This window comes from Lissotriton vulgaris, chromosome 9, assembly GCF_964263255.1.
Source record: "Lissotriton vulgaris chromosome 9, aLisVul1.2, whole genome shotgun sequence".
Classification (NCBI taxonomy): domain Eukaryota; kingdom Metazoa; phylum Chordata; class Amphibia; order Caudata; family Salamandridae; genus Lissotriton; species Lissotriton vulgaris.
Window position 1 is genome coordinate 371345390 of NC_141697.1, and position 24473 is coordinate 371369862.

The 24473-nt window shown below is 44.6% G+C and overlaps 1 protein-coding gene across 2 annotated transcripts in view; it reads right to left on the reverse strand.

The window, feature by feature from the left end:
* The window catches only part of ATG2B (autophagy related 2B), a 1072129-nt gene that overhangs the window by 837696 nt on the left and 209960 nt on the right, over window positions 1-24473 (reverse strand). For both annotated transcript variants that reach the window (XM_086937744.1, XM_086937743.1), the window contains exons 8-10: window positions 23797-23976; window positions 23260-23414; window positions 9068-9179 (exon numbers count right to left, since the gene is read on the reverse strand). In XM_086937744.1, coding sequence (XP_086793870.1) covers window positions 9068-9179; window positions 23260-23414; window positions 23797-23976 — 447 coding nt within the window. The remainder of the gene's footprint in view (window positions 1-9067; window positions 9180-23259; window positions 23415-23796; window positions 23977-24473) is intronic.

The following is a 24473-nucleotide window of genomic DNA, read 5'->3' on the forward strand; positions in this document are numbered from 1 at the left end:
TTAAACGGTGACAAGACCGAGGTTGTGATATTGGGCAAGGGTAAGGATCTTTGGGGTCCCCACCATTAGCCCCTCAGCCTGCCACTGTAGTACGCAATCTCGGGTTCCTCATCGATGACAAACTCACAATGAGACAGCAGGCTGTGAAGGTGGCCTCCATTTGTTTTGCCACTTTGAGATGGCTTAAAAAAATCCGGTGGATGTTGCCCCCCACCACACAAAGAACCGTAGTCCAGGCGTTGGTTGTTTCACGCCTGGATTATGGCAACGACCTTTACCTTGGAGCCGACCTGACAACCATAAAAAACTCCAGGTTGTTCAGAATGCGGCTGCCCGGCTCCTCCGCAATGTTCCCAGGAGAACATCCGCCTCTCTTGCACTTTGCGACCTTCACTGGCTCAAAATCCAGAGCCGAATTACATTCAAAGCCCTCTGTCACGTTTTCAAAATCAAACAAGGCTCAGCCCCCAAATACCTTCAGGACCTCATCCAGGCCTTTAAGCCAAGCCGAACTCTGCGATCCTCAGGAAATGGTGATTTTTCCGTTCCCAGATTTAGGCTAGCAAAAATGGGAGGCCGCTCTTTTGCCCATCTGAGTCCTAAATTCTGGAACGCTCTTCCTGTGACCCTGAAGACGGAAACCAATCTCTTTAGTTTCCGCAAGGGACTTAAAACTTGGCTTTTTCAGCAGTGAATAGAAGTTTCTTATCAGTAAAATTAGCATGCAGGTTCTTCTTCTTTAGTCTGTCCCTGAGCGCCGGGAAACCCACTGCGGGTAGCTGCGCGCTTTATAAGTTTAAATAAATAAATACATAAAAATATTATTAGGTTATTTTATTTCTAGAACCAAGCCAAGCCTGGTGCAGGTAAGTGCAATACATGCTTTGCAAAATCTTATGCAATGTTTTACAGTTGAATGAAAGTTCAAATGCAGTTGATTGAATTACAGGTAAGTCCATGTTTCATAATTACTTTGCAGTTACTTTACAGATTACTTGGTACATTTCTTTTTAGATTACTTTTTAAGTTACTTTTTCTACTCAGTGTGATATGCCTAGATATCACACTGGGACATTTCCTAGAGAATAGGTAAGTAAATCGGTTTTTGTACATTTGCAGTTTTTCAGTGTTTCATACAAACCAACTCCACATGACTTTTCAAGGAAAACAGTCACTGCATTCCTATGGGAGGAAATGAAGATATCGGTTTGCAGGTAAGTACAAGTTTGTGGGAGTTGGTATTCTGGGATTAGAACCAGGGTTCCCCCAGGGTCAATGAAGCACTCTTCAAACACCTTCAGCGGCCCTAGGGCATCTGGGTGCAGAGTGCTGAGGCCCGATGTTATCCAATGGGGGATGGGGGCTTCCGGTTGGTGGCTGTTCACAAGCAGGCCACAATATTGTGGGAGAAAAGCTCATGGTGTTAGGCTCAGGACAAAGGGGTATCAGAGTTAGCACACAAAGTGCACCCGCAGCGGCGCGGGTCAGCTGGGTCAAGGGTGCTGTTTCGGCATCAGGTGCCCTGTTGTTTTCAATGGGTGTTTGCGGTTTTGGATTTTGGCTGCAGACTCGGTCCAGGGAGACGTCCGGGAGGAACCAACAGCTGGGCAGTTAAGTTGGAGGGCTCAGGGACGTAGGTGCACCTCGGGTCCTCTTCTCCAAGGTGTAGGGCGGCTGGATACAGGTTGTCTTTTAAAGTCGGATTTCACCTTACCGGGCCACTCCTGGTTGGGTGGGGGGGGGGGGTCTCCATGCAGAGGCTGCAGGCGACAACGGGGAGTCCTGGAGGGGTCAATCCAGGGTGGACTCGAACTCTGGAGTACTGGGGGACCTCGCTGGGACCGGTGGGCCACCTAGATTCAGGCCGTAGGCGTCAGGTGTAGAGGTGGTTCCTGGCGTCGTATTTCTTTGTCCTCAGCAGGCTCAGAGTCGGTTTTGGAGTTTCTTTTGAGCAGAGCTTCTGTTGACAGGAGATCCGGTCTTTCTTGAAGGCAGTCAGTCCTCCCAGGGGTTCTGGAGGTCACTGGCTGCAGGACATGTTGACTTTTGGTGCATGATCTCTCGAAACTGCAGAAGGGCCGGTAGGGCTGGGGCCAAGTCAGTTCTTCTCTGCAGTCTCCTCTGCTGGGCGTCTTCTTTTGTCTTCTTCGTAGGTTGCGGGAATCTGTCTTCTTGGTTCAGGGTTGCCCCAAAATACTGTATTTAGGGGGCGTTTTCGGGGTCTCGAGGTCAGCAGCAAATGTGCTACTGACCTTAGGGTGCTACTGACCTTAGGGTGAAAACGCCCTTGGTGTGCTCCCCCCAAGTGGAGGAGTGGGCACAATCCCTAATACTGATTGGAGAGTGCCTGCCATCTGCAAGATGGCGGGCACTGAAGAGTGGGCTTCACCTCGCCTCCCCCACCTGAAGGGTGGGGTTGGCAGAGGTGGGCACACCTTCTGGGCTGTGCTAATTGTTCCTACCTGTCTTCCCGCAGAAAAGGAGGGGAGACAGGAAAGGGGTATGCTCCTGAAAGCGGGAGAGGCTGGGGGTCACGTTACAATGGCGGCAAGGCCTTTGAAGCTCCCCATCCACAGATGGCTCTTCCTGGCCTGGAGGGAGGTGTGACCACCTCCGCCCAGGAAAGGCTTTGTTTCTGGGCTCAGAGAGTGAAGGCTCCCACCACAGGGGTCCCGAAACATGTCTCGTGGTGGCAGGCTAGTGTGTACCAGTCGGGGAATCCACCAGAGGCTGGTTTTTTTTCTGGGGTCATCTCTAAGATGCCCTCTGAGTGCATTTTTCATTAAATCCCGGACTGGCATCAGTGTGGGTTTAATGTGCCGAGAAGTTAGATACCAAACTTCCCAGTTTTCAGTAACGCAATTATGGTGCTGTGGAGTTCGTAATGACAAACTACCAGCGGCAGATACTCTTAATGGCATTACTGCACGTACAATGTCTAAGAATTGGTTTAGACACTGTAGGGCTTCAGGGCTCATGCATCTATACCCTCACCACAGTGCACCCAGCTAGAGAGGTGGCCGACCTAAGCCAGGGCAGTGGTGTCATGTAGTTCCTATAAAACCTATACAGGATCTGCGCGTACGGACAGCATACAATGTAGGATTGGTATCAGACTGATTCTGAACACCCCCATCGGGTATGTTGGCCTTTTGTACCAACTAGCTCACAGTGCCACTGGAATCTCCCCCAACCCTGATCCCTCAGGACCGTAGAAACAATATAACCACTTTTCGCTCAGTCACTTGTGCATACTTAGTCTGCCTTGGAGACATACACAGAATAAACAGGCTGGGCGTTTTCAATAAGTATTTATTGAACAGTTGTTATTCTGGGGTAAAATAGATGAGCTGCAACAACCGTTAGACAGTAGCAGAGATATAGGATTAGAAGCACAATAAAAGTAAATGGATGGTAAAGCTCTATCATCTTGCAGTAATCAATAATACATACAAGTATATAAAATACATGATAATAAAAAGATGCGTACTCCTATCTTCTCTCCCTAACTAGATGTACCCAAGTGTACCTAGCATGTGTGTAGGTGTTAAGCCAAGAATCCCTCTAGGTTAAAGTCAACCCCTTTACCTGAATTGAGAGACTGTGGGAGCCAGTCTTGGTCTCGAGTTGGACACCCTGCGAGGGTTGTTAGACCACTGGAAGCTAGAGTGTCTGCATGCAGGAACCTCAGCGTCTCTGGTCAGTGTGTCGGCGGGAAGTCCTGGTCTCCTCTGTCTATCTTTGCAAGATGTGTTGTATATATACCCATAGGTCTCCCCAGGGTTTCTACCTCGCTGTATTTCTGTGTCGGCCTAAGGATGGCATGGGCAAGAACTTTATACATAGATATTATACAGGAGATGTTAGTCCTGCTGCGCTTCCAATAATGCATAATGTATGAGATTTCGAACTAGGGAAAATCTGCGATCTGAATGCAGTGTTCTATCTAGGTATAAGGTCAGTCCCTGGAAACCGTTATAAGTGTAATGTAGGGTAGAATACAGGTGAAGGGTTACGAAGTTAACTGGGCCTATATTAGGGTACCTATATGGAATATAACAGTGGGTTGTAGGCATGGCACACAGGGATGTAGGTTGGCATACTAAGCGTTGCAGCCCTTGGAGGCCTTTCCTGGCCACAGTGATCTTGGTACCCATGGTACAGTTTACAAGGGACTGACATGTGGCCAGAGAGGTGCCAATTGGGGGTACAAGGTACAGTTTTGGGAAAGAACACAGGACCTGGGAACTTGATTAGCAGGGACCCAGGGCACATCAAGTCAAAGTGAATCAGTAGTCTGCAAAACGTGTGGGGTGAGGTGGTTACTGCAAAAGAAAACCAGCTTCCTACACCCATGCCTTAGCTAAGTCACACAATGTGGTGGAGGTAGGGCACATAGTTTTGTAAAACCTCAGTATGATCAGAGCTTTACACCCTTTCAGGAGACAGCATGGCCTACTGACTCCTATCATGCAAACCTCTGCTTTAATGTGAACCCATACGTAGCCCTGACAGTCTGTGTGAGTGTCAAGTGGGTGTATGTGCAATGAGCTTGTAACACGTATGATAGTAGGAGTTTGTGGGTGAAGAGAGACTGAGTACTAGAACCAGCGAGATCCATTTTTCGATGGCCCCTGGTTTAAATGGCACAAGCTGGAGGGTGGATACAGCTTTTCCAGACAGTGGAAGTTTAATGACTGCATTTCTGTGGCTGGTAGCTTGAGACCCAGACACAGAAATGAGGGAGGATGGAGACAGGTCTACCCTTAGAAATTCAATTAGGACTATGTTGGCAAAGGGCACTGCTATTTGGTAGATTAAAGGGTTAGCGAGTGGGACTTCATTTTCTGTTATTCAAGGTAAGCTCTTTTATCTATCCATGAATACTGCTTCAGGAAGGCTGATGACAAGCAGGTGCAAAGATTTAAGCCTTCATTGGGCCATCATTTTTTATAGACTTGTTTGCAGCCAGCATCAGTGCTACCTGCTGTGAAAGCCATCACCTTTTACAAAGGCTATGTCTGATTGGCAGCCAAAAATGACATTTGAAAGAACACCAACCCAAACCTCTTCTGAAACCTTAGATCCAAACCACCTTGGTTCCAGTTCCAAGTTCCTCTTGACCAAGGATGGGAGTGGCTATCAGAGTACTGAAAAGACTGCTTTGTGAACATGGTCTGTGTCTGCATGATAGCCTGTGCCCACAGGTGAGAAGTAATCACAAAGTCTGCACTTTCTGCTGGAGGAGCCAAAGGTCTAACTAGAGTCTAGAAATCTGTCAGACTGCTGAGAGAGAGAGACAGGAGTGTCTAGATCTGGAGGAGGAGAGACTCACCAGGAAGAGAAGCTCATTGTGTTCTTGGTATGAGGAACAACCATGGGAAGCAGACTACCAAAAGAGAGTGAAGCCATGAGCAACCTGTGTTATAAAGAAGTCTGCCAGTCTCGCTGATCTATTTCTACTCCAAGACTTTGATGTGTTCCTGACAGACTGGTGCTGCCAAGCGGAGGTTATAATCGGAGATCTCGTCGCAAACAATGGGGAAGTCCTAATTAGCCTGGAAGCCATGAACGCAGAAGACATCCATGCTACTACAGAAGAAGAGTACTCCCTTGTGGGCAGGTCATGCGGATTCCATCCTGCCAAGCTGCAACTGGGGTAACTGCCACAATTCTGCAGAGTAAAAGCAGAAGCAGGAACCCTGAATGCACCTACATGCTATACCAGAACTGCGCCTATTACGAAGTAGGTAAAATACTTAGTGGAACAGAACACTGAAAGAGCAAAGGAGGTCTGCCATAAGAACCTAAGACTCTGGTTGGGTGAACTTAAATTTGCAAAGGTTATTTGAATTGATTTTCACATCTAGATATTAGGTTACTTCTGACCGACTACACCCTGTATGTAGGTTGTATATGTGCAGTGTGAACCAAGCCAAAAGACAGCGAAGTGATGTACATGGTCAAAGGCAAGTATACAGGAGCAGAAGTGTACTATTACTGCATTGTAGTTTACTGTATTTTTAAAGCAGTGAATCTTCAACTTTGTCCAAAATGAGAGTAGTAGTGGGGAGGCCTGATAGATATAGGAATGTTCTTCCAAATCATGAGTGCACAAATGGAAAAACGCCTGCTGCCTTGTTTTTCTGTTTTACTTTTCCTAGTCTTTAGTCTGAAGGTGTCTTGGCTCCGGTGTACTGTGAGCCACCAGAGACGGTGAATTTGTCTGTAAGACAACTACTGGTACAGCTCACAATGCACCTGTGCATAGTGAATGCCGAGACCGTTGCTGTGCTCCGAGGGCTGTAGACAATAGGAAACTTCCTTAGTGGGAAGAGACTAACAAAACGGGTGTAGTGCTTAACTGAATATTGCAAATAAGATCAAACCGTGAAACTAAGATCCTAATTGTGCTGTGCAGTATTTTGTTTTGTTGTGAGATTAAAGTACTTTCTTTTAAGCACAATTTAAGCATTAGACAGAATAATATGTTCTTGTGTCGGTTTTTGACTGCTGAGGTCTGAGCTCTTGACTTCCACACTTACTCCCTTAGAAGCCTCTGACTGGTCACCTTCACAATCCTGAGAGTAAAGTACAGAAAGGGTGCCCTGGTATAGTTTACAGAGCCACAGTGGGGTAGAGCCAAGGTCACAAGTAGCAAACAAATTCATCTACAACCCTTGTTGCCCAGAAGTCCTGTGCCATCTCAGACGAGTCCAGACAACTTATAAATGAGAATGGAATTCTGAGAAAAGAACGTTTATGAAAAGCTTATGAGCGGTGAAGCTAAGCCAAGTGGTCTCAACACCACTGCCAAAAATGGTAGCTTGCATAATTTTAGATGGAAGTCATCCCCATTTGGTAATCTCACTCAGCAACTATCCAAAAACATCCTACTGTAGATGGCCATTGGTGCTTCCTTCATATACGATCTGTGGATACAAAGGTAAACTCCTAATTGTACATGGAATAGGATAAGATTCCTTAAACGGTGAGTGTTTATATACCCCAGCTTTCTGTGCTGAGCATTGTTTTTGACATTTTAGATAGTTTATGCTTAAGCCTTCATCATTTTCTTTCCACAAATCATACACAAACCACATGGGCGTCCTCTTTCCTACTTGCTGTGTATTGTAAAGTTAGCCAAGGATTGTGAGTTACTCTGAAGGTGTCATGGGAAACAGACAAAATATGGCACTTTTTTTTCAAAAAGCTACAAACAGTGCTGTGCAAGAAGGTGTGTGGTTTAGTTTCTGAAATGACATTAACAAAAAGTTTCTATTCTACTATCACCATTTCCCACCTTTAGGAAATAGAAGGAAAAAACATTTTCTTACACAAAATATTTAATTTTGGATTGGTGTGCCTATTTGCAATAGTGCAGAAAATTGGTGTGAAATACATGGGTGAAACCAGGAAGCTATACACTTCCGGCAACTAGAGATTGTTTGGATATATAAATGGTTGAATTATGTAGATTGCTCAAAGTTTTAATAATAAAGTATTCATTGTATTAAAAATGGTGAATGGAAAAACATATCTTGGTGTCAAGATTTAGATCTGAAACTTTATATATCAAAGACAAATCTAAAGTAGTATATCACTATGTAGAGCAGAGCTTGCCAGTGGCAGAGATTTATGGCTTTTGGAGATTGACAAAAAAGCTGCACTACTCAGAGTTAACAATGGAGTGATTGCTTATAATTATTTTCCACTGAGTGCAAACTAGGCAACACTTTACAATGAAGATTAAAATTAACATAAATTAGTTATTCAAGAAAATTGTGCCCATTTGTTTAGATGTAGCCAAGTATATGAGATTAGAATTAAGTGTAATTTTCCCATTTAGAATTTTGGAATGCTCATAATACCTGACAATTATGAGGGAGGTTTAGTGAAAAATGTTTTCTTCAGACACTCGCAAAAGGAAAACAAATAGTTTGACAAATCAGCTGATAAGTAAAAATCTCTTACCATCATGCGTTTTTCCCTTGTCCCAATTTAAAGGGTACCTACATGTGAGGGCAGGTATATAGCAAGCCCGAAACTTCAACCATATCAAGGGACGGTAAGATGATGGACAAACAGGGACACTTGCAACGGAATACACCAACCCTTTCAGGCGTAAATTCAGCCAGCAAACAGGTAACCCACCAACCCTTTCAGGCGTAAATTCAGCCAGCAAACAGGTAACCCTATAACCCCCAGATGTTTTTGAAAACTAGGGACCCAAAAGAATCTACAGTGATGTGCCATCCAGGAACTCATCCACTTTTGGTGTCCAAATGAAATAGCTACCTGAAAAAGGTTAGCCCAAATGGAAGAGTTGGTCAAGTACATAGAGCTACAAATAACAATGAGGGCTTCATTAAAGCTCCTATTTTGACAGCTAACAACCCCCATGGCACATTAGATTTCTTTACAATGTTATGTTATCCGTATTTTTAAGGCATCATTATCCCCCACAGGGGTATCCAGGTGCTTGTGGTCGGTGCGTGAGGCCAACCGTGGATTACAATGACAAAGAAAGATGAATTGAGAGGATGTAGCCTTTCGGCTAGAGCGGTCGACGTTGAAGCTGGGGAACCGGGTTCGATTGTCCGCAACGACGCTCAACATCCTGTGATTCAGGGCAAATCACTTAATCTCCCAGTGACTATCAAAAATGAATGTGTTCTCATGTAACGAAACTGGTGCTATGTAAAGTGCTCTGATACCCAATATCTTTTGGGTCTCGTTCGCGCTATATAAAATGAAAAATCCCCCCCCCAAAAAATCCACCTATTACGGGTGTAACAGACAAAAGATAATAATCAAAGAGTTGTCATGAACATTATTTCAATAACCTCAGCCATTTAATTTTCAGTGCACTCACCAGTGGTATAATCTACTAGGATTTTTTTTTGGGTGAATATAAGAAACCATCAGTGTGCTGTAACTTTAACGATGCAACACAAAATATCTCACAAAAAGCGATTGTATTTTAATGATTTTATTGGAGTTTTAAGACAGGAAAATGCTACGAACACTGTCATATATCTACATGTCAGTACAAAGCTTTACTTACATGTTCTTCGTAATTGTGGGTGGTGTAACCTGGAGGGTGCACATGTCAATCCGGCCACTGTGTGATCTTCTCCTTTTCGATGATCCAAGAAATCTCCCCATGTAGGTTGAGCCTAAAAAACATATAAGCCGAGCTTGCCATAAGTGCATTTTCAAAGTAATTACAAAGGGAAGTTGTTGGAATGCCATTACAAAATGTAACTGTGTACTTCAATGAGGTTTTAGTTGTAGGTGAATGATGATTAAATAAGTAAATACAGGCCACTGAGTCAGACCTCAGTGGTGGGAATGTGAACAGAATATCTTACAAGAAAAACTGTTTATACAACCTCGGACTGACAAGTTATATAAAAGGGCAGAGAAGGGCAGTTCTTATGAAACAATAATGAATTCAGGAATAGGCAGCTATATCAAGTGACAGTAGTATATATATTATATGATAATTCCATAGAAACATGTTTGAAATGTTTAAATCACAAGCTCTAAAACTGAAAATACAGTTTTGCAGTCTAAAAACATTAGTCATAGCATATTCCCACAATTAGTTAAAAAGGATTATAGATTAGTAGAAGAGTCATGCAGTTGAAAAGGAGGAGTAGGAAAAGACAATCACCCATAAACACCAAACCCAGTCTATGAGAGCAGAAGGACTAAATTGGGCTTGTTTGGTTAACCGTGAACACTTCATCGTAGTTGAAAACATCAACTGTACTCAAAGAAAATTCACTGGGAAACATATACAGGACTGAGAGCACACTCTGATAATCTAGGTTAGATACTGAATTGCTTCAGTGGAGGCGGAGCAGTGGAGAAAAATCTGTCACCCTGTTTTTTGAAAATACACTTTTTTACATTTGTTGACAATCAATGTAAGGGATACTCTATCTAATTACAGATTCCTCACCTTTTGAATTGCTTCAGGCATCAGACTGGATCTGCAAGTTTTCAGAGCAAATGATCCCGCAATCCAACAGGTGGCACACTCGCTCAAAGGTGACATCATGCAGCTCCCAGTAAGTGACGTTGGAGGACTTTTAAATAAGTGCCGCCACTTTGCGCTGAAGTCAGTTTTCCTTAGAACTATTCCACACCCTCAGACACAGATCGATTGTCACACACTGCAAGTGTGGCAGCATACAAAAAAACGTAAACTCTGTTCAAAAGAACAGAGGAGGATGGTCAACGGTAAGGAATCAGCAGTTATATGGTGTATCCACCAGAAAGAGCATTACTGAAGGTAATTAACTTGTTCTATTGATGAAAAGTTTTGGTCGTACTTTCTGCACCTTTTGAATAGGTACCCAATCAGTTCCTCCTAAAAGGTGGAAAGTCTGAGGAGTGAGGAGTGACTTACACCAGCCAATTCAGCATGAAGGGGGTAAAATGACTCTCTCTGCAGACTTGATTGTCAAGGCAGGAAAGGTGCGGGAAGGTGTGAAACAAGTTCTGGTCTCAGTAAAGAGACACAAAGTAGAGAGCAGATGCCCAGAGCTGCATGAAAGGGCACAGCAAAAAAGGAACTGACATCAGCGCATAGGGGTGGCCCCTATACATTGCTCCACGTCATCACTTCCTGAGGAAGCGCGAGGTCACTGTGCAGCAAATACTGCCACCAGTCAGAATGCTTGTGCTGTTGCTATGTAGAATTCAGAATCCAGTCTGGCACTTGGTGGAATTCCAAAAGTGAGGAATCTGTGGTTAGAAGTATTCATCAGTATTTCTGCTCAAGCGACAGCATTGTTCATATCTGAATTCCTGATAAAACATTGAGGTAACATTGAATGACTTTCCATTCTGAATGATCTATCCTCAGTTACTCTGGATGTGGTGGACTGGACTTGATTCTTAAACTACCACAAATGTAATCCCACTGCTAGTACTGGGGTTTTTCTATTACTGAATACTAGTTAGGCTTTAGTATTCTTGATCCTGCAGAGAAGCCTGCTGACATTTAATGCAACGAAATACTGAAAAAACTCAGATCAAGACTTGAAAGGCAGACACTAGTGTCAATTTATGGTTTTGATGGACACTGTGAAAATGTGCAACAATCACAGAGACCAACCAGTAATGAGATTCAACTCAAAAGCCATCATGTGCAAATAGCACATTATATATGATCATCATGAAAACTAATCAGAATCACGCACAAAAATTTAAGGTATCAGAGAAAGTGATGTTCTGTAAGGAAATATATAAAACAAGAATTGCATTCCCGAAGACAGACTTCTCCTGGATCCAATGCCAGAAAAAGCACTGTCCCTAACATACAGAAAGATCATCAACAACTCTCCGGACCCCCTGGATGGGTTAAGGGCGGGCTGGGAGGCTGATGTTGAGTTGCTGGAGGAAGATGATTGGGTGGAAGCAGTGCAAAGCCCAAGAGAGGTGGTAATTCGGCCACGATTCCGACTTATACAGTTGTGGATCCTCCATTGGTCTTTCTCCACGAGTAACAAAGAAATAGAAGGGGATTCCCCAAAGGGTTCTTTTTTAGATAATCGATTCAGAAAAGGGGGTGGTGATGAACAGAGTGTCTGAATTGAGCAGACCACTCTTACCCAGTCCAAAGATCAGGGCTTGATCCATCACCGTTATTTATCTCACTGCCCCATCCCAGCTCAGAACCTGGCTATATGCAAATCAGTCTGTCCCTGGCCCAGTGCATCATGGGAACAGGGCAGACTAAACTACCAAGCCAATTCTTCACCAGAAAGGAATCAAGCTACCGGGGACCGGTTTCTGGCATTTCAGCCGTCTTCGGCCCGGCTTGCTTGAATCCTGATGCAGGATTCAAGGATTCAAGCAAACCGGGCCGAAGACGGCTGTAATGCCAGAAACCGGTCCCCGGGAGCTTGTTTCCTTCCCAGTGTAAGAATTGGCTTTTGTAGTTTGGTTTGCCCTGTTCCCATCATGCACTGGGACAGGAACAGACTAATTTGCATACAGCCAGGTTCTGAAACTGGGATGGTGCAGTGAGCTAAAAAACGGTGTTGGATCTAGCCCTGATCTCTTGACTGGGTGAGAGCTTTCTGCTTAATTCAGAGACTCTGTCCCTCACCACCCCTTGTTGTAAATATTTTTGTCCACCCTAAGCGTGGAAGGGTATTCTCAGATGTGAGACCCTTGCTCATTGCACCATCAGGATTCAAGCAAACCGGGCCGAAGACGGCTGTAATGCCAGAAACCGGTCCCCGGGAGCTTGTTTCCTTCCCAGTGTAAGAATTGGCTTTTGTAGTTTGGTTTGCCCTGTTCCCATCATGCACTGGGACAGGAACAGACTAATTTGCATACAGCCAGGTTCTGAAACTGGGATGGTGCAGTGAGCTAAAAAACGGTGTTGGATCTAGCCCTGATCTCTTGACTGGGTGAGAGCTTTCTGCTTAATTCAGAGACTCTGTCCCTCACCACCCCTTGTTGTAAATATTCTTTTTTAGATAATGGCAGGAAAAAATGGGGTAAGAACAATGTAATAGAAGAAGAGAACTACCCTGCCAGGGAATGATTATATAGTCCCTTCAGCGGGATCCAAGGGATGAGGGGGGGGGGGGTGACAAAAATGAATGCTTCGGAGCCAATGACATATCAGACACATTCGGAACCAATAGTGAAAAGGTAGGAAAAAAAAATGTATTATTATTTTTTTGGAGATGACAATTCATAAATAGAGTCCATGAGGCAACATTCTAGAGCATATATACACACACAGGAGAGAGGTTTTCCTCCTAGGGCTGAATAAGTATTGTCATTAAAAAGTTCATACAAAAAATACGAATTTGTTGACGTCCACACGCTCCCGCAGTCATTCACTAAGCATACACTTCTCACTTTCTCTCACAATCAGAATAATACAATCATAACCATACAAACATAGAGGGACCTGGGGGCCTGCAACATCACAATCAATAGTTGCTAGGGTAAAAAGACCAGCATGGAGGCAGTTAGAGATGGGGTACAGTAAATGATGACACACTGAAGGCCATCCATGTAGATCATGCCAACGCGCGTTTCAATGCAAGGCTGATTTAGGCTGCATCTTCATCAGGGCATTGGAGACCAGGGAGGGGGACAAACATACATTTTTCTCATAGGAGAGGTTTTATCATCATAAACTCTTCAGCAGTTCAAAAGATGTTCCGGCAGCGAGGGATTTCTCACGGCTCTATCTGGGTGAAAGCCAAGCGAGCTTTCGGATTTAAACAAGTCCTAATGGAAATTTGGAGAACGGCCACATCTTTTTCTGGTTTCCTTCACCGGCAGCACATCTCATTTAGAAGAGACTCTGGGGGTGAAAAAAATGTGTGTTGATTATTTAAACGTTCTGTGAATGATCACTGTAGGCCGGGTTCGGCTTTCCGAGCCGCGATCGGGCTATAGGGTAGAGTTCTTCCAGGCAATCAGGGGATAAGGGAGTCCGAATTCGTGGATCAGAATACAGGGGAGAGCAGTGACGGATCGCAGGGTCGGCGTCCTCTCTCGTCGGCGGCAGGACTGGGACAGTCCTGTATTCTGATCCACGAATTCGGACCCCCTTATCCCCTGATTGCCTGGAGGATCTTTGAAGGACTCTACCCTATAGCCCGATCGCGGCTCGGGAAGCCGAACCCGGCGGCCGCTGGATACCTGTTGATGACATGATTTTTCCTACCTGGCCTCCCCGATCCTGACCTTGCCAGATTAGACCTACAGTGATCATTCACAGAACGTTTAAATAATCAACACACGTTTTTTTCACCTTTTCTAAATGAGATGTGCTGCCGGTGAAGGAAACCAGAAAAAGATGTGCCCGTTCTCCAAATTTTCATTAGGACTTGTTTAAATCCGGAAGCTCGCTTGGCTTTCACCCAGATAGAGCAGTGAGAAATCCCTCGCTGCGGGAACATCTTTTGAACTGCTGAAGAGTTTATGATGATAAAACCTCTCCTATGAGAAAAATGTATGTTTGTCCCCCTCCCTGGTCTCCAATGCCCTGATGAAGATGCAGCCTAAATCGGCCTTGCATTGAAACGCGCGTTGGCATGATCTACATGGATGGCCTTCAGTGTATCATCATTTACTGTACCCCATCTCTAACTGCCTCCATGTTGGTCTTTTTACCCTAGCAACTATTGATTGTGATGTTGCAGGCCCCCAGGTCCCTCTATGTTTGTATGGTTATGATTGTATTATTCTGATTGTGAGAGAAAGTGAGAAGTGTATGCTTAGTGAATGACTGCGGGAGCGTGTGGACGTCTACAAATTCGTATTTTTTGTATGAACTTTTTAATGACAATACTTATTCAGCCCTAGGAGGAAAACCTCTCTCCTGTGTGTGTATATATGCTCTAGAATGTTGCCTCATGGACTCTATTTATGAATTGTCATCTCCAGAAAAATAATAATAAAAACATTTTTTCTACCTTTTCACTATTGGTTCCGAATGTGTCTGATATGTCATTGGCTCCGAAGCATTAATTTTTGTCACCCCCCCCTTCATCCCTTGGATCCCGCTGAAGGGACCATATAATCATTCCCTGGCAGGGTAGTTCTCTTCTTCTATTACATCTTTCTCCACGAGTAAACTTATGCACAAACTTGGACGTATACAAATAGATGCTTGCGTCCGGGGCTGTGATAGTAAAGGTCCCTTTTTCCATATCCTCTGGGACTGCCAGCGCATACAACAGTACTGGAGAGAGTATTTCGGGTGATGTTGGAGGTCCTGGGTCAGGACATTCCCATGGAGGCCTGATGGCATATATTGTTTGTAACAGGGGAACAGACTTAGCCAAAATATCAAAAACTATGGCTTATGGTGGCGGCTCTGGTAGCCAAGAGAAACATTGCCTGTGCATCGGGGGTTGCCCAGCCACCAAGGGTGAGTCAATGGAAGACTGATTTGGACTGGTATTGTGCAGCCGAAAAAGTAATATATGAAGGCAGAGGTTGCCACAATAAATCGGAGAAAGTGTGGCACCAATGAACAAGTTACTTACCTTCGGTAACGCTTTTTCTGGTGGATACAGTATCTGCCTGTGGATTCCTCACCTTGTATATATACCCCTGCGTCAGCAACATATGGAAATTCTTTTTTGTAGCTTCGCGCAGACGTCACAGAAGCACAGCATCGCACGCGGCTCCGCTGATGTCACCGACTCCATAATAGGCCCACGTCGGCATGATGACATCAGTTCTGCCCTTTTTTCCGTGCCTTCGAGGCACACGGACGGATCAACAACAGTAAATATACACACAATGTACATAGTATCAAATAATCAAAATAACACACACAGTGCGTAGCCAATGCAGGAAAGCAATTTTAAGAACACATTTCCTTTGACAATAAAATATTATCATTACAGTAAATCAGGTATAGAAGAGTGCACTACGGGGAGGCGGGTGGGTCAGTGAGGAATGCACAGGTAGATACTGTATCCACCAGAAAAAGCGTTATTGAAGGTAAGTAACTTGTTCTTCTGATGGATACATCTGCCAGTGGATTCCTCACCTTGTGAATAGAGTCCCACAGCAGTCCTCACTCCCGGAGGAGGGTGTCCACTCTCCTACACCAGAAAATCCTGGAGGACAGAATGCGCTAAGTGGCCGTCCCTCCTCACTTTGGAATCCAAGCAGTAATGCTTCGCGAAAGTGTGGACGGAAGCCCAAGTTGCAGCTCTACAAATGTCCTCTACAGGTACACCCCTAGACAAAGCAAATGTAGCAGAACTTGCTCTAGTGGAATGAGCTCTTAAACCTTCAGGAGGTTCCTTACCCGCCAGAGAGTAGCATTTCTTGATACACAAGACAATCCATCTTGACAGCGTGCGCTTGTTCACCGCCTAGCCTCTTCTGGCTCCAACAAAACCCACAAAGAGCTGGTCATCCACTCTGAACTCTCTGGTTCTGTCCAGGTAGAAGCTCACCGCCCTCTACGGTCCAAGCGGTGAAGTCTCTCCTCCTCCTTGGAAGGGTGAGGGGGAGGATAGAAAGTAGGGAGGGTAATGGACTGCCCTAGATCGAAGGGAGTTACCACCTTAGGAAGAAAAGCAGCCCTGGTCCTGAGTACCATTCGTTCAGCATGAATGGTCAAAAATTGGGGCATTGAACTAAGAGCTTGTAGCTCACTTACCCTCCTTGCCGAGGTAATTGCAATCAGGAAGACCGTTTTAAAAGACAACAGTCTCAAGGGACACTTTTGCAAAGGTTCAAAAGGTGAACCCATCAAGAAAATGTTTTTTTTTTTAAAAACAAGGGGAACCCAGTGGATAGCTATGGACCATGGGTATCAGCTAAGTTTAGGGAAAACAACGGTCCTAAGCTTAAGTAAAATCCTACAATAATGTTATATAGACCACAATAGGCTGCTATATATTTATCTCCCTTGTCCAGCCGGACAGGGAATTTATTAATCAGGTAAATTATTAAAGTTCAGGATACATTTTAGCAACAAAACATTTCATTGCAGTAAGGCACAGTCCTGTACCTTACTGAAAAGGATAGGGGAGAAGGTAGTAGAGGAAAGAGTGTTTCAGGCAAAGGAAGTGAGCAATCAGGGTACTGTTTTGAGTCAAGATTAACAGTATTTCCTGGAGTAACACATACATACATTAATATACTTTGATTAAAAGTATGTCTACTCAAAGGAGTCGGCGTTTCAATCCCGTGCTCAAATTATAAAGGGATCATCTTCAGGACTTAAAGAATTATTTTGCCTGGTTTGAAAATTACATACGCCTGTTGGGAAGAAAACAGGGAAAAGAAAAAGAAATAACAGAATTTTGTCAGTTCAAGAGAAGATAGAGAGCGGTCATCTTATCCATTTTTAACACTGTATACACATTCTTTGGAACCGCAGTGATAAGGTTTTGCCAGTCGGCGTGGGCATTCAGTAAGATGAAAAACTATTAAAAAACATATTGTGTACAGTGCACTGGGGGTAATTAAGTGACTAGCTGGCTCCTCCGTGATTGTAAAGAGGAGAACAGTGTGCACATATACTGGGTTTGGGGCAGGGATACCACTTAGGGTTGTATGGCGTGCAGCCATCGAGTAGCGCGTATACCGCGAATTAGCTCGGTTTACGAGTTTGAAACGCATGGACTGGCGTTGGGGCGCGCATTTGAAATTGGTGTGGGGTTTGTGAAGTGCCATTGATGATGATCGATTGCATACCTCCGCCGGGGGTAGGGAGGCGTGAAGGGAAGGCTGGTGACCTTCAATCGGATTTATGGGCACAGTTTACAAAGCGCCGATGACGTGAAGGGAAGGCTGGTGAACTTCACTTGGATCTATGGGCAAAGGCTTCGAGGCGCCAAGGCTGTGGATGGAAAAAAGGGGTTAAAATTCCCGTGCAGGGAAAATAGTGGGGAGGTTGACATGAGGAAACGGGACATACCGTGGGCTCGGCAAGATGGGAGCCTTTCAGGGATTCTCCGTGGCGTGGTAATTTAGTAACTCGGATGTCAGGACAAGCAGGAGTGGAGTGCCTGTCGGTATATCCGATGTCTGATGGAGGATGGTTCGAGTCCTGGGCACACTGGGATACTGTGATGGAAGAAATAAGGGTTAGTTGCAGTGCGGGGACGGGTGTGGATAAAGGGCTGAAAAACTCGGGACATACCGTAGGTTCATACGGTTAGGAACGGTGCTGGAATATCCGTAGTATAATTGGTAGCTTGGACGATGGCTCGATGGCCATCGTAGCAACGCGGTCGAGTGATTCAAGGATCCGCTATGAAAAAGGTTGAGCCATGATTAGATTGGGCCGTGAGGGGGCATCCGTTTGGTGAGCCAGAGAGTTGGGGACTTACCGGGGAGTGGAGCGATGCCTCGATACGGGCAGGCAGCTGTGCTTGTCAAATGCGCGCTTAGTTGAAATTGGCAGACATTTTAGTGATGAGCCAAAGGGTCACGTGATGGAGGTAGCGGAGGGGCCCTGTGTGACTTCAGGTAATCTGGCCGCCATCTTGGAGAGGTGCAGATACAGTTTGGGCAGAGGCTACCTCACATGCTGGTGCATACTTGGAAAGGGCAAGTGACATAGGAGTGATAATAAATATACGGCGCATCTGTGTGTGATTTTAAAAACTTTTTGGTGCAAAGGCATTGTGGTATTTAAATTATCAGGAGAAGAGAGTGGTTCCCTGATAAGAGTGTGCGGCGAGCCTGGTCTCATGACTTGTGAGGGAGTGCTAAGGGCGTTGCAAGTGACATGGTGAAACTTTGAGATTACATTAGAAGCAATACAATGACTCCGAGTCCATTAGGACGTTGTACTTTTCGGGGAACATAGTACAGATTAGCCAGTGTCTTTCAAAGGTATCTTGCTATAGAAGTGTTGTCCAATCCTCGCTTCTGTTCAGTCCTGTGTGGACGGTATTAAACTGAATTATGGTCTTCAATTCCTCTCGATTCAGGAGTTGACCCAGGTTGCCTCCTCTATGTGGCAACTTGACCGCTTTCAAAATTGGCCATTTGATGTCGTCAGCAGTATGGTTTAATTCTGAAAAATGTTTAACAAGTGGAGCATTTGGAGTCCCGCATCTTATGCGACTCCTGTGTTGGCATATGCGTGTCTTTGCTTTTTGAGTAGTTTGTCCCGTATACATTTTAGGACATGGACAAAGTATTGCGTAGATTACATTACTGCTCTTACAGTTGGTAAAGCTTTTCATGTCAACAGTGATACCATTATGGCAAAAATTGCGAGCCTCAATCGTGAAATCACATACAGTACAACAACCACACTTAACGTGACCCAAGATTGGTGGAAGTCCCCAGTTGGATTCAATGGTTGCTTTCGGAGTGGGGACAGGTAGGGCTGCTCTCACCAAGTGGTCCTTCAGGTTCTTGCTTTTATTAAAGGCAAATAGTGGTCTTTTTAAGTTTATTGGGCCTGCGTTTATCGTTGACCAATGCTTAAGGATAGATTTTCGAATTTTATTCGAAACAGGGGAAAAGGTAGTTACACATGCTATCCTCTCTGTTTTGTCACGAGTCTTAGGTGTAAGAAGAACCTCGCGTGGGCAGTACCAAGCTCATTTAGATGCATTTTTTACTAGTCTTCTGGGTTAGCCACGTGTTTTGAGTTTATTGGCCAGAGTGTTTGCTTCCCTGAAGTAGTCTGCCTTAGATGAGCAATTGCGCCTTATCCTCAGAAATTGTGAGTATGGCAGTGAGTCTTTCAGGGCCCTCTGGTGGTTGCTGTCATAGCTTAGAAGAGTGTTTCGTTCTGTGGGCTTTCTATAGAAGCGTGTTAAGAGTTCGCCTTCATTATGATAAATTGTCAGATCAAGGAAGGCTATTCGTATTTTGTCGTGGGCAAGGGTGAAGTTGAGGTCTGCGCAGTTGTTATTTAGCCAGTGGAGAAACAAATGCAATGTAGCGATATCGAGATTCCAGATCAGGAAAATGTCGTCTATATATTGACGCCAAAGTGCTATCCCTGAGCGGAATGGATTCCCGTCTGTCAGGATGGAGCCAGTTTCAAGTGCGTCCATAAACAAGATAGCCAGGTTGGGAGCAAAAACTTCTCCTGCTTCAGAAAAAGGTTCAAGACCCTGAGATCCAGGATTGGACGAAGTCTGCCATCCTTCTTGGGGATCAGGAAATACCGGGAGTAGCATCCCTGACCCCTTTCCTGCCCCGGAACCACCTCTATCGCACCCTTTCTTAACAACGCGCAGGACTTCCTCCTGCAGGATTAGCAGGTGGTCCTCTGAGCAAAATCCTTGACAAGGAGGGTAATTCGGAGGGAATTCCCGAAAGGAAAGTGCATACCCATTCTCCACGAGATTGAGAACCCAAAGGTCCGATGTGTCCAATTCCCAATCCCGTAGAAAATAGGTAAGCCTACCCTCTACAGGAACCGCATGATCCGAAATGGCGGATCTAGGGCTGCTTTGCTGATGTTGGAGGGGGGAGGGAAGAGGAAAAGGAGGAGGAGGAGGAGGCTTGACGTCCTCGAGGACAAGCTTTTTATGACTTATACAGTGGATTTTGCTGTTGCTGCGGTTGTTGAAGCTGTTTATAAGGACAAAAGGAGGACCTTCCAAAACCCCTATATCATTTGTTCACAGTTCCTCTGGACTGTAGTCCCAAAGACCTGGCTGTAGCCCGGCTGTCTTTAAATATCTCCGAAGCTGCATCAGCTTTTTTTCTAAAAAGACCCGAGCCATCAAATGGAAGATCTAACAAAGCAGCTTGGACGTCCGCAGAGAACTCGGAAGACTTCAACCAGGCTGCTCTTCTGGTGGCAATTGAAGTTACCATAACTCTCGCTACTGAGTCAGCAGTGTCTAGTCCACTTTGTATGACTTGACGAGCAGCAGCTTGTGTGTCAGCCAGCACCTCATTAAAAATGTTCCTGTCCTCCTCTGGAACCTTAGGGGACATCTGTTTTACAGAGTCCATCAAGGCATGTATGTACCTCCCCAAGAGACATGTGGCATTAGTTGACTTAAGAGCCATACTCGCTGATGAAAACACTTTCTTCGCAGTTTGATCCTGCTTTTTCGACTCTTTGTCCCCAGGCACCTGAGGGAAATCCCCCACAGATTTCTTTGAACAGGCTGCCTGTATTACCAAGCTCTCCGGCAAAGTGTGCGGTGATAAAAAGTCTGGGTCACCAGGAGCCACCCTGTATCTCCTTGCAACACCTTTAGCAACAGCAGGAGCTGTGAGAGGTCTATTCCTTACTTCCAAAATAGGTTCCATCAAAGCCTCATTGAAAGGAAACATAGGTTCCAAAACAGAAGACGGGGAATGGAGGACTTCTGTTAACATATTAGACTTGAACTCAGCAGTAGGCAGACTTAAATTCAAAAGTTCTGCTGCCTTTTTGATGACCACATTGTACGGTGCAACGTCCTTTGAAGGGGCATCCGAGACAGAGGATAGCTACCAGTCTGGAGATAGTTCCAATCTGCTAGCCTCCCTCAGGTCATCAAAGTAATCATCCTCCTGCAGCTCACCTTTTTCGACCTTAGCCTCTCTGTACCTCTGCTCTTCGAGAAGGCGCTGAGCCTCACGTCTCGACCTCTCCTTCAAGAACGGCGTCAGCGGATCCTCGATCGACTCCGATGGAGCCGGAGCCGAGATCGGATCCGGAAGCACAGGTCGTTGCCCTCGAGGTCGGGCCGGCGCCGGTGACAAAGGTAAAGGCGTCGAAGACCTGGGCAGCGCTGAGAAATGCCAAGGCGGCGTCGGCGTCAGCATAAATGGCATAAACAGAGCTGGAGCATAAGACTAGGGGACTCCCAGGTTGTATGCCAAAGGACCCATGGGACCTGCTGGTGCTCCAGAGGAGTACGTAGCTCTCCAATAGACACCATACATCACGTTTAAAAACTGTGTAGGGTCTTGACCTGGGCCTGGAAAAGGTGGGTATGGACCCACAGGTTGCCCTCAAGGAGGCACCGAATTAGTCTCCTCTTCTTCGGGTTGGTGAGCCGGAGTCGTTGAACCCTCAGGCAAGGGAGCCTCTTCTTCCTCTCGAACAGGAGATCGAGACGGCGCTGGAGAGGTATTCGACACCGGAGCAGGTGAATGCTCCGGCGACTCCACAGGCGAAACCTCACCTACCGGAGCCACAACTGGAGAAGGGGATATCTCTTTACGACGTCTCCTACTTGGCGACTTCGGTCTCAAATCCGAATCCTTCCCAGAGTGATGTCGAGATCCGTGCTTTCTCTTCTTGTGCTTCTTTTTTGCTGATCTAGAAGCATGCCCAGACGATGACTTTGAAGGTGACGCCGTGCGAGACCTCGACCTCGTCCTCGACCTCGACCGCCTCGAAAGCGACCTCGAAGACTTCTTCTCTTTTTTACCTTTTAACTTGGCAACCAAAAGCTTTGCCTCTCTTTCACCAAGGGCCTTTGGGTTCATCTTCTTGCAGGAAGAGCAGCCTTGAACATCATGGTCCAAACTCAGGCACCAAATGCAATCCTCATGCAGGTCTGTGATCAACATCATCTTCCCACATTCTCCGCACGGCTTGAATCCGGTCTTCTTCGTGGACATCTCGACAGGAGACAAAGAAGCAAGAAGATAATAATAGAAACAAACAGTAAGAAAGTTACTAAACAGCTACAGAGGATCCCTCGAAAACCGTTAGCGTCGACGACGCGGAAAAAAGGGAACTGATTATCATCACGCCGACGTGGGCCTATTATGGAATCGGTGACGTCAGCGGAGCCGCGCGCGATGCCGTGCTTCTGTGACATCGTCCACGTCGGCACGAAGCTACAAAAAAGAATTTCCGAATGTTGCTGACGCAGGGGGATATTCACAAAGGGAGGAATCCACTGGCAGATGTATCCATCAGAAGGGTTACTTACAGGGGACTATGAGGCAACAGGGGGGAGGAGGGCAGGACGAGTGTGCCTTCGGATCGTGTAGGAGCATTCGATCAAGAGTTATTGGTGATGTATGTCCTGCACTCCACAATACTGGCTGTTTGTAATCTGGGACTGTATATTATATTGTTTGTATCATACGCTTCATGTACTGTATAATGTATTCCTGCATGCTTAATAAAAAGATTTCTAAAAAAAAAGAATTGAATTCCCACTTTTCCTGGTATAAATTTGACCTGCATCAGACAGGGACAAGTTCTAATTAATGAAAATATAATCTTACCTTTTACTATAGCTTTATGAAATACAATACCTTCAGAAGGCTTGGCTTTTAGCATAGGTGTTGCTATCCTTTTCCCAATGTCCATTTGTATTCAGTGTTCTAACATTCATGCTCATCTATATGGACTCAACAGTATTTCTGTCTTTTCAGCATACCTGCATGCAAATTGTGATTTTGTGTGGGCACCTATTTATTTACCCTCATTTAAAAACTTTGTAATCAGTGTATGTTTCTTTGATGTCAACATACTCTCTGGCCCCAAAACAGCACTGAGGAATTATTTTAGACTGGACTTGCCTCTGGTCCCTCATGTACTCAGTGTCAGCAGGTCAATGCACAATGATGTAGGGGCTTATCCGAACAAAAGTGCTAAACATTTTAACTAATCAAAGTAAAAGGTGAAAAAAACCTTTGGTTTAGGATTGACTTATATCATTTGTCTATTCATTAGTTAGGCAATTTCAGTAAGAAAGATAAATTAGCAAACAGGCTGGAAAAAGAAGACGACAAGAAGACCACTAAACAAATATGAATAACATTTAAAACAAAAGTCCCACGGAATTATAAATACTCTACCAAGGTAGCACCCAAAGGCGATCCTGTTGGAGTGTTAGTGTAGGTACTAGTTAAAGAAAGGTCGAGATCCACAGTTGGAGGGTCTCCAAGTGGTGGGAGCGAGGAGAGACTATGAGACATGTCCATGTCTGCCATAGAGAAGAAAACCTCTTCATCTGTTGAAAGGGGGGAAAACAAAATTAAATTGACAATATAAAAACGTCTATGAAAATGGAATATATATTAGATACATATAGAAATTGTTTTGAACTGAATTTCGGATTTTGCTGAATTAAGAAGCCATGAATTAATATATATGGTAAATATATTTTATGCAAAATCGAAGATACTACAATGGTTCCTTGGAAAAAAGTGTTCCCTATGGACCCTAAACATTTTGAAATGTGTTCATAAGGATGCTGTAAGGTTCATGTAATATGGTCAAGTGTTTGGATATTATTTTTTTCAAGCTCGATTTAAATGCGTAATAGTGATATTATTTCTGTAAATGAACAACAAGCTTTGAATACTTCATTTCATTACTGCCTGTAAACTCACCATGGCTAGAAGGCGTACGTGTGTTTTCAGTCTCATAAAAGCTCTTTTCGGAAGATGCTTCACCAGTCAAAGAATCTTTCCGTAAATAACGTTTGAGCTCAACCTGAATTCGATACTCATCCTCTTGCTGCATGGGGCGATTTCTTCGGTCTTTACTTGCCAGTACTCTATTAGAGGTCTCTGAAGTATACATGCAAAACAAGACCAAAGCACCTAAAGAGGATTCCTTTTCAAAAACACTGTTTTTTTATGTTCAAACATTTTTGCATTTTTTGAGACATGCAGCATGGTCTTTTATTGAATATTAGGGTGATTCCTGTTATCTAATGACAAAAGCATTTAAAATGGCAATGGAAAAATATATTAAACATTAAAATACTGAAAAGCAGTCTATTTTTCATTACATTTTATTTGTAAGCCAACCAATAAATAGTGTGGACTAATGGTTAAGTTAGCTGCTGTACACTAAGAAACTAAATTCATCCACTGTGTAAACAAGACAGGATCTAGGTAACCAGTGAGTTTATAAGGCAGATAAAGCTTCCCGAATAATTTTTTAACACACCCAGGGGACAGACTCAAACTCATTTGCAACAGTTAATATGCGTTTACAATGGTAAATGGTTCCACTTTAGGACAACAGCTGTCCACGTAAAATACGTCACAGGTGTGGATGG